At 40.6% G+C, this 11,131-nt stretch overlaps 1 protein-coding gene across 4 annotated transcripts in view; it reads right to left on the bottom strand.

The window, feature by feature from the left end:
• Positions 1–7,421: 7,421 nt before the first annotated feature.
• The window catches only part of Ttk (TTK protein kinase), a 38,954-nt gene continuing 35,244 nt past the window's right edge, over positions 7,422–11,131 (bottom strand). For all 4 annotated transcript variants that reach the window (XM_040740076.1, XM_040740077.1, XM_040740078.1 and 1 more), the window contains exons 19-22: positions 10,199–10,375; positions 9,788–9,872; positions 9,173–9,270; positions 7,422–7,859 (exon numbers count right to left, since the gene is read on the bottom strand). In XM_040740076.1, the coding sequence (XP_040596010.1) occupies positions 7,776–7,859; positions 9,173–9,270; positions 9,788–9,872; positions 10,199–10,375 (444 nt within the window). In that variant the 3' untranslated portion in view covers positions 7,422–7,775. The remainder of the gene's footprint in view (positions 7,860–9,172; positions 9,271–9,787; positions 9,873–10,198; positions 10,376–11,131) is intronic.

Here is an 11,131-nt window from a genome sequence, read left to right as displayed (position 1 = left end):
TAATGCAGTTCTCCTAACAGATAGAGGTTGCATGCATGACCCGTGAGCTGTGAGCTCTAGGCATGTGGTAGAACACCATGTTTTAAAATGAAAATTGCAAATATACCATGTCTACTGACAGGAGGAGATATTTAGACTTTTAATGAATTATAGTATAATAAATGGTGTAAGATGACAGAGTATTAAATACGCATATGGGTATGTTTTGAGTAAAATTGAGTGAACAGTGAAAGACAAGAGGAAATCTCAGAAGAGCACACATCACAATAGCTCTTTTATAAAAGTCTGAAGTCAGCCAGCCCCAAATCACCAGCACATACAGCAATGTCTCCCTGGTTCATGTTTTCCTGGCAGAATTCTTCCTGGTTCATATTGCTCAGACAGCATAAAGCATATGCTATAGCCACATAGGGAAAATTTGGCACTTAAATCAGTAAAATTAAACCTGAAATGGATTTAAATATGGAAGGGATTTCTGTTTCCTTCATCTAGTGCTGTAGAAGGAATGCCAGGTTCATGGAGGTATTCTGAAAAACTCTGGCTGTCAGGCCAGGGGCCTTCATCTCCCCCGATGCTCATGAAAGGATATCCTATTGGTCATGTGTTATTAACTATGTTAGCTATTTAGACTCTAGGAAGTGGTATTTTAAACAGCATCACTAACCAGACAGTTTGGAAGGCTATGCTGTGCATTGTGACACTAAATGCCTCCCCATTAGCTGCTTACAGACTCTTCTGCATAGAGCATCCTGTTACTTAGAAACATTAAAAGGAGATCCATGAAAGAGGAAAGGAGACTGGGCCAGGGGGTTTACATGGTGAGGTTAGGGGCAGCTAGGGTTACGGAGATGAGGGCATGGAAATCCATTAAAATACACTTACTTTGAAAATACTGTAATACTAGCTAATACCTTGTATGCAATTTAAAAAATAAAAGATCATTTAAATATCTGCCAGCAAGAAAGAACTTTCAAGTAGTCAGTCATGCTCTTAGGAAATAAGGCACATTTTATCCAGTGTATGTGTGTGCACGGTCCTAGTTGGATTCTCTGTTGCTATGATTAAACACTGACCAAAACCAACATGGGGAGGAAAGGGTTTATTTGTCTTACAATTCTGTGTCACAGTCTGTCACTGAGGGAAGTTTGGGCAGGGACAGACTCATGGCAGAAACCTGGAGCCTGCAACTGAAAAGAAACCAGGAAAGGACACTTGGTTCTCTCGGGCTTGCTCAGCCTGTGTTTTGTTTTGTTTTTTTTTGTTTTTTGTTTTTTTTTTGTTTTTTCGAGACAAGGTTTCTCTGTGGCTTTGGAGGCTGTCCTGGAACTCACTCTGTAGACCAGACTGGCCTTGAACTCACAGAGATCCGCCTGCCTCTGCCTCCCGAGTGCTGGGATTAAGGGCGTGCGCCACCAACGCCCGGCTGTTTGTTTTTTATAGCACCCAAGGGAGGCACTGCCTGTAATGAGCTGGGTCCTTCCACATCAAGCATTATTCAAAAGAGTTCCCCCACAGACATACCCACAGGACAACTTGATAGAGGAATTTTCTCAACTAAGGGTCTCTGTTCCCAGGTGACTCTAGTTTGGGTCAGTTTGACAAAAAGCTCAGCAGCACAGGGGCTGGGAAGGAGTGTCAATGTAGTGTTTGAGGACGCACACTTACGGCTCTCCCTTGTGCCACCTTCTAGGTGGTGGACTGTGCCCAGCTAACTCTTCGCCAGCCACGCCCGTGTGAACTCACTAAAGTGGATAAAGAGTGCAAACTTCGTACTTCCTATAGAAACGCATGGCCACACTAGTAGCTGCTGAGGCTCTGGGTGAAGAGAGGTCTGAGTCAGTGGCAGGAACAACAAACAAGGCTTTCCCGTGAAGCAGGGCATCCTGACCCAAGGCAGGCCACCTGCTGTTGAGTAACACAAGGTCTTAACTCCTGGGACATCTCTCCAAACCAGTTTTTAAAAAATTATAAAGAAACCATGAAGCACTATTTCTAGCTGCGGGTAGACAACTCTCTAGAGTGTAATTCAACTCTGTAATTTAAGGTTTAAATATCAATCCAGAACTTTGATCAAATCAGTTCTGATTCTACTTCTAAAAAACCTGGGCAACAGAGATAGCTCGGCTGTTAAGCATACTTGTAGTTCTTGCAGAAGATGTACATTCAAATCGCAGAGCCCACATGGTGGCTCACAACCATTGGTGACCCAGTTCCGGGGACCCAAAGCCCTTTTCTGACTTCCACAGGTACCAGACGCACATGTGGTGAACAAACATGCATGCAGGCAAACATTCATATACATAAGTAAACACAAATTAAAAAGAATCTCACTTCTAAACACACACACACACACACACACACACACACACGAGTAGGTTTGAGGAAGACGCCACTAAAGATGAATGACAAAATATGTGCCATGTGTGTGCAGATGCCTGTGTGCAGGTATGTAGAGCCCACAGGATGATGAGAGATGTGCACTTCTATGATTCCCTACCTTAGTCTCTGAGACATGGTCTCTCACTGAACCTTAGGGTTTACTATTTCAGCAAGACTAGATTGTCAATGAGCTCCAGCGATCCTTCTGCTTCAGCACCCCATCCTTGGAATTACAGCTGCACAACACCACACCTGGCTTTGAATGTGGGTGTTGGGGATTCACTTGGATCCTCATACTTGCATGGCAAACACTTTGCCAACGCATCATCTCCCTAGTCTCCATGGATGTATTTTCAATAGATAAGTGAAAGTTAAGATTGAGATGTGTCAGCCGCTGATATAAAGACCCATTAGGTTGAGCCAGGAATGATGTGGCATAGATAGACTTCAGCGTGGCAGTTCCTGGAGTGACTCTCGAAAGGAGCGGCCACTTGTGATATGTTTGATCAGCTCTCTCCAGGACCTCGGCCAGTAGTCACAGTTGGCAACTGAGCACTTGAAACAGGACCAGCACAACTAACGTTTACAGTTTAGAACATTTAAGACCCCATGAATGTGGTTGTCAGTGAGGAGGCCTAGACAATCTACGGGGCCTTGGGTAGTATTTATCCCTGGCATAGAAATGGACTTTGGGTGCCCATCTCACAATGAGGGATGCTCTCTCAGCCTGAACTCTTGGGGGAAGCCTAGGCCCTGCCCTGGATGAAATGACAGACTCTGGAGATCTACCATGGAGGGCCTCAGCCTCCCTAGAGATCAGAGTGGAGATTGGGTGCAGGACTGGGAGGTCTGGTGGAGGCGGGGGCAGAGGAGGAGGGGAGGGAGAGGTAACTGGGATTGACATGTGAAACAAGCTTGTTTCTAACTTAAAAAAGGAAGAAAAAATTAAAATAAAACATTTATTTTAGACAGTGTCTCACTTTATAGCCCTGTCTGGTCTGGAGCTCACCACATAGACAGGCTGGTCTTGAACTCATAGAGATCTACCTGTCTCTGCTTCCCTGGTGCTGATACTAACAGTTTGCACCACCACTGCTGGCCTGAGGCTTAATCTTAATTTTCTGAGTGTAAATACCAGGGGACTAGGGATGACTGGCCTGCTTCGGATTTAAACCAGTGACATGTTACTATCCAAACCAATTTCCTTGGGTGACAGTAACTTCTTACAGGGGAGTCTGAAATCCTGCACTCACAATTGACCTGTTGGCCCCTAAAGTGAAAGGTAGCCTGGCAGTGCCCCCAAGTGAATATAAAACATTAGCTGTTACTATTTTTATATATTTAAAAAATTGGGGCTGGGCGGGATGAGACGGTTTAAAGCTGACTTTAAACTTGTGGCAATCTTTCTGCCCCCAGTGTCCAAAGTGCTGAGTCTCCAGGCTTGCAGCAGTTTTTGCCTTTCTACGAGGTTTCAGCAAAAGTGGCTGGAATTCACTTTATCTTCTTAAATGCATTGGGCCTTATACTTACCAGAATTCCAAAGATAAAAATACAATCTTAAGCGTGAAATTCTTTTTTTTTTCTTTTGGTTTTTCCAGACAGGGTTTTTCTGTATTGCTTTGAAGGTTGTCCTGGAACTCGCTCTGTAGACTAGGCTGGCCTCAAACTCAGAGATCTGCCTGCCTCTGCCTCCCAAGTGATGGGATTAAAGGTGTGTGCCACCACCGCCTGGAGTAATAAACATATTAACTAGTAAGCTTAAACTGCAGTTCTGCAAACCCATTCATGTAGAAGGCATGGTAGAAATCCGACTTTAAAGTTAGAAAATTATCCTTTATAGACTTTTTGTAAATACTGCTAATTTCGAAAGGTCGTCTTGAAATACTTGCACTTGTAACCTTTAAAAATACTTGTCACATTATGAGTTGTAAAATATCTCTGGGAAAGCCATCAATACCTTGAAGGAGCACCTGTGGGCCCAGAATAAATAACTTATTCTAACCCTCAGCATGGAACAGCAACTGTGCCCTTTGACATTCAGCTAAGGTGAGCACTGGCCTGGGTGCACAGGTTCCCCAAGCATGTGTGCATGTTAACTACTTTGAATCAGCAACATCAGTGTGCCGCCATATTCTTCTAGATTGACAGTCTGCTCTGTTAACTGATCTCACAGACACTGAATTTCAGTGGTGTAAGCTGGTGTTTGATTAGAAAACTGTAGCAAACTTTCTCATCAGGACGGCCAGCCCAAAAATAATGACAGTTTGGCCTTTAGCTTAGGCTTGCCCCAGCTAGCTCTTACAACTTAACCAAACTATATTAATCTACATTCTATCCCATGGAGTTACCTCTCTTCCATCTTCACCTCCTGTTTCCTATCTGTCTGGTGACTTTGCCCTCTTCTTCCCAGAACCCTCTCTGTCCCCGGAAGTCCCACCTAGCCTCCTGCCTAGTTATTATCATTCAACTTTTTGTTACACCAGTCACAGCAACACACCTTCACAGAGGACAAATACCCACAACAGAAAACATCTTGGCAGTTAATGTTCTCTAGTTATCTGGGATGCGCAAAGGGATACTCTTTAGTAGTTAGTGTTCTGAATGTTAGTTTCTTTCTTCTGAATGCCTTTTTACTTGCTGGTTACAGAGTGTGGCCAGGTGGACATGCTCTGGAAAGGCCTTAGATTTAGGCATTATCTGGCAAGTTTGTGGGCTGAGCCAGTTACCAATGATGGGGAACTTGATAGCCTTAATTAGGAAAATTACAACAATGGAATATTCCCTTCTCCCCCACCCCCGAGTCCCCGTCTTAATTCATATACAAAAATGAATTTAGATGGAAAAATCCTTGTATCTATGAGGCAGCAACTGTCCTGTATGAGTCCAAAACTGAAGACTGATATGGAGTTCGGGAGTGTCCTAGCTTGATAATCCTAAATGCACAAAGCCAAGAGGCCTCATTTCCCCTCAGCACTAGGTAGAGTACTGCGCTAAGCATAGCTTAACATTCTAACTGCATTGACTAGACTTCACCCAGGTGAAAGCACCATCCCCCATTAAGTCTACTGGCTGAATGGAACCTGTGACCAGGTCAAAACAAGGAGTATGAGGATGCACTATTGTGGACTATGTAGGTTGGCTGTTTAATTTTTTTCTTGAGTTCTTGGTCTTCCATTTTTCCATCTGTCTTTAGTAAGGTAATATTTGCAGTCCTGAAACAAAGCTTCGACCAAAGTTAGGTCAGATACTTAGAACACAGTGAATGCTAAGCTGGTCCATGTTCTGCAGGTTTCTGCTTAATGGAAGAGGGATCTCCATCACTAAGCATTCCTTTAGGCTCATCCTCTCATGTGACTAATTCCAGGACTGTATACAACTTACACATTTAATTAACTATTTGGCATCTTCACTTGAATGCTCATATGGACATCTCAGACTCAAAATGCAAAGTAAAATTGGCATCTATCAAGATCTGCTTTCTAGGCTGGTCATGGAACTACATACTTATAATAATAGGCAGAGATGGCAGGGTTGAGCATTCCAGCCTGGGCTACATAGCAAGATTATCTCAAAACAACAACAAACAAAAGACCAAACCTGCTCCCTTGAAATTCCTACCATTTCACCTGGTGACAACTCCATTTGTTAGTGTGTTCATTGCTATGACCAAGTCTCTGTCAGAAACAATGGAAGTGGTACTTGCCATGTCAGTTTACTAGAAAGAGGCTCCGTCCTTGGCTGCCTGAAGAGGAGGGTGAGCAACTCAAGTGCATACTTGGCCTGGAGGCCTGGCTAAGGGGAACACTTATGAGGTTCTGGAATTCCCCATCAGCATTTCCAGGACTGTAGATGTCACTTTTACTATGGCTGGAAAAGGAACAAGGTATAAAGAGCAGTGTTTCCCCAGAGTTAGGGGCAAGGACATCAAAACCATTCTGTAGGATAAATGCCTGCATTACATGTCAAAGTCCACAAAATGTACCTTATAAACATTATCCATTTATAGTCATAGATTGTAACAAAAAGTATCACTGATATGACAATGCCAAAAGTGATGGCAGCCTGTGAGAGAACGTAAAAGACACATAGGAGTTCTGTATTTTCTGCTTAATTTTCTTATAGATCTAAAACTGCTCTTTAAAAAGTCTATTTTTAGCCGGGCAGTGGTGATGCACAGGCCTTTAATCCCAGCATGGGAGACAGAGGCGGGTAGATCTCAGTGAGTTTGAGGCCAGCCTGGCCTACAAAGCAAGTTCCAGGACAGCCAGGACTGTGCCACAGAGAAAGCCTGTCTCAAAAAATCAAAAAAAAAAAAGAGCCTATTTTAAAAAATAAATTATTTTTTAGAAACTAATACAGTGTTAATGCAAAGCAAAGTTGAGTATATTTGGAAATATTTGAGGGAAGTATTTCAAGTTCTGGTTTGGAAGTAGTTGCACATATAGTGTGATTCTTGCAAGGCTCTGGATTTGATCCCCAATATGGAGGGAGGGGCTGGGAACAAGAGGAAGACAGGTTTCATACACTGAGGCCACATTTATAATAATCCATTACCAAAAAGTATTCAATAATGGCATGCAACTAAAACTATACAACTTTCAACACAGATTCCAGGACAAGACTCTGGGCATCAAAACTAACTTGTACTATGAAGAGCCAAAGGCAGAACTGAAACAGCCACATGTAGACCAAGCACTATAGATGGTTCAGATAATTAGGAAATCGGTTTACAATCTTTGTTGTTGCTGCTGTTTTTTTTTTTTTCCTTTTTTTGCTTTTGTTTTCTGTGAGACACCATTTCTTATCCCTGATTGTCCTGGCGCTCGCTCTGCAGACCAGGCTAGATCCACCTGCCTCTGCCTTCTGAGTGCTGGGAATAATCGTGCACTGCTGCCACCACACGGCCTATTTACAACCTTAAACCCTTTGGAAATTTAACTGTTATACTTCATTTACTAAGGTCTATTCTTAATCTGCTTCTAAGAATTGCTACCATGTTAATAACACGTTGAACTGAAGAAACAACTGTAGGCCTTTGGGACTGTGGTGTCTGCCAGGTTAAGTTTTATTTACACGGTCTTCACAGCAGACATCTTCAATTACAGAGATGTTCAACATTCCAGCATTCCCCCACTGCTTCAAGCATGAAATGTTACCAGACAGAATAAATTTACAGAAAAGCATAAAACAAAAAGCACATTCTATAATTTAATATATACAGTGCCATTAGTGGTTAGCTTTACAGTGGCTTTTTTGTTTTTGTTTTTTGGAGGATAATTTACTGAAGTGTTTATTGATAAAATTCAGGCAAGGTTGTTTCCTGACGTAGATCTCCACACACTGAAGAGTTTTGTTGAAGAACAGATTTAGTGTTTTGGTATGTGAGTAGCTGTGCATCACTTTGTTTCTCCCCTTTTGTCAAAAGTCTTGGACGATGAAGAATCTCGACTTTCAGCACAATTATAGCGCTCATATAGAGTCTGAAATACATCAAAAATCTGCTTTTCAACATTTGAGCTCAATGTATTATATCAGTAAAGATGACTTTTCTGGATATAAAGAAATGCAGCTCAATCTTTTCATAAGAGAATTATAATATATAGCACAATCAGCACACACGCATGCCTATGAGACCACATTTCCTTAAAGTAACTTACTCATAGATCCCTACATATCAAATATTCCTTAGGAAACAACATATAATTTCAGAAGCTACTTACACTAAAAGAAGACATTAAAAGTACTATGTAAATCCGTTTAAATAGGTTCCCTGGTCCCTTGGTATACCTTTGAAGGACTGGTTAACAAGTTTCCTACCTGTCAGATGGTTTTAGCCCCTTACAGAATGTGCATACTATTTGCATATATATGTACATAACTTGCTGAATATTTTAATTCATACTTGTAACTAATACAATGTAAACATGATATAATTATGTTACTGCATTTTTACAGAATAACAAGAGAGCAAGTATATGTCCAGTATACATAAATTATTTTTCAGAATGTTTTTGATTTGCAGTTAACTCTAGATAGGGAATCCATGGATATAGGGGGCAACTGAATTAGTAAAAGGTATGTATTAAAAAATAAGACTGAATGCTAAGTCAACATCTAATTTCTAATTTATGAAGGTGACAGATACATTTGCTATCAAGTAATATAAAATCTCAGTGATGGGATGATTTTTTTTTCCCTTTGGTTTTTATGAGACAGGGTTTCTCTGTATTGTTTTGGAGGCTGTCGGTCCAGCCTGGCCTCAAACTCACAGAGATCCGCCTGCCTCTGCCCCCCGAGTGCTGGGATTAAAGGCGTGCGCCACCACCGCCCGGCGGGATGATTAACTCACCTTAATTTTATATAAAAGAACATTTTGAATAATACACTATTATGATCTTAATGTATGGAGACATGAAATCACCACCATGGAGAAAGTCCCAGGAAGCTGCCAAGTCTGAGATGTGCTTTGGGGAAATGCATCAACTGCTACAGAAACTATTGCACATGAAAATTGCTGTTATTTTCCTAAGGCTGCATTAAAAATTGACTAGAAGAAATGATTTCTAGAGCTGTGCTGAGAATGTGGCTGAGATAGTCTAAAAGATAAATTCCTATTTATTCCAGCTGGAATCCTAAGAACAAAAACACAAGTCAGAAACACTCAAAAGTACCAACTCGAAGAAATGAATTTCACCATAGATGTGAACAGCTAACTTCCCTTTTGGCTATGCTTCTTTAAGTGTCTAACTCACTGTACTATATTAAGACATGGAATTAATGTAGATGCACTTACTTTGGCAGCTTTCAAAATGGAGTTAGGAGAATTCAGACCAACCAGTTGACCCAGAACATACTTCATCTCATCAGTGGCTTCCCTAGCCATCTGGCTGCCTGTGAAAGGAATATAATCAACAAAAGGCTGGCACTAATAACAACAGTATAAATTCATTTGAGAACGCACACTGACAAAGTACATGCCTGTAATCCCAGACCCCAGGAGGCTAAGGTATGAGTACTGCTCTAAGTTTGAGGAAACACACCACCCCCAATTAAACAAACAAAGAGCTTCATTCTGGAGGCAGGGGAAAGGGATTGTGAATTCAAGGCCAGCCTAGGCTATAATAGTAAGATTCTGTCCCCAAAACAACAACAAAAGAATACATCCTACTTAATGAATTGTACACCATTGAGCAGTATTTTAATTATCACAATCCCATATGAGGATAGGAAAGATTAAATAACATAGTTTAAAAGGCCAATGTTATTAACTTGATTATTTAGCAAAATGCCAACTTCCTTGAAGAAGGCAGGGTATAAGGGAGAGGCCAATTTAGATTCTGGTTTTCTACAGTTAACACACCATTCATGTTGATAACATAGTAAACAGTAACCTTTAAGGAAACAGTACCTGGGTGGGGTTGAATTTGAACATACGGATGTGTGAGCAGTTCAGAGATGGATATCCTCTCTTTAGGGTCCCTTACTAAACAGCGCTTTAAAATAATAATAAAAAAAAAGCAAGTTTTCATACGTGCTGCCGACAAAGTAGCTTTCCAAATGACATCATACTACAGAAGCTGCACCAGACATCCTACTCAGATAATGGTAAGAGGTTTTCTCTGAGTCACCTTTTAGAAATTCCTAAGTATTCAAGCACTTTTTATAGTAAGCATGCTTTAAAAACAACTCCTGCTAGGTACTCCTCTCACTAGGCTATATTCAAGATAGCTAAATAATTCCAACCACCTCAACTATTTCTTTTAAACAAACATGAAATTATGAGACATAATTTTCGATATCCACATTCTGTTAATGTTACCTTTAGAACATCTTGAAGATCTTTTTCTGGAATATCAGGAAATTCAATTTCATGACTAGGGTCAATTATGGCATGTAGTTTAGAGATCTGATTAATGATATGCTGAAATGGTGTTTTCCCATAAGTCATATAGTACAAAATACATCCCAAGGACCAAACATCACTTCTGGGGCTTATCTAAGTAGGAGAAGAAAAGTTAATTTACTTAATATAAATATAAAATGGAACATAAGAATATTATATATCTGTAATCCTAACGATACTTAAAACCTCAATGAATGTCAAAGTATAAGATTACACTTAACGGCAAACATCCTTTCCTAGTTTTCGTTATATTTATAGAGAACTTTAAACCTTTGAAAAACTCAAAACTATTTTTAAAGGAAATAAAGAAACTCTTGGCATCTTGTAAAAACACATACCCATAAATTTGAATTTACTTGTTTGTCCCAGAATGATTGGGTTGTAATACATTTATATCTGAACTCACTATACATATATGTATATATTTATATTTTAAAAGGTCATTTAAATTGCACAACCCTAATCTCTTGAATACAAACCACAGAAACAGGCTGGACAGAGTCAGGGGCAGATCCCCTCACCTGGCATGTATAAAACCACAAGTCTAATTACCAACAGCAAAAATAAAACAAGGTATATTGTTATGGGTATTAAATAAGTTGAACCTAGTCTATCATAGAGAAGTCTCTTTTTCTTTGTAGGTTTACCTATTTTTACTTTATGTGTATGTGTGTGGACCTGAGCTCTGGGAACTGAGCCCAGGTCCTCAGCAAGAGCAGAAAGTACTCTTAACTGCTGAGCCACTTCTTCAGCCCACAGGAGTTTCTGAATAAGTCCTAGTAAGTATCACGCATTCTCCCCAAGCCCAATACTATTGAACGTTCCTGGCATTAAGTCACATTAGGAATA

The sequence above is a fragment of the Mesocricetus auratus genome, unplaced genomic scaffold (genome assembly GCF_017639785.1).
Source record: "Mesocricetus auratus isolate SY011 unplaced genomic scaffold, BCM_Maur_2.0 Super-Scaffold_100691, whole genome shotgun sequence".
NCBI classification, from domain to species: Eukaryota; Metazoa; Chordata; class Mammalia; order Rodentia; family Cricetidae; genus Mesocricetus; species Mesocricetus auratus.
The sequence above is the reverse complement of the archived record's forward strand: the minus strand, read 5'-3'. Positions and strand labels throughout refer to the sequence as shown.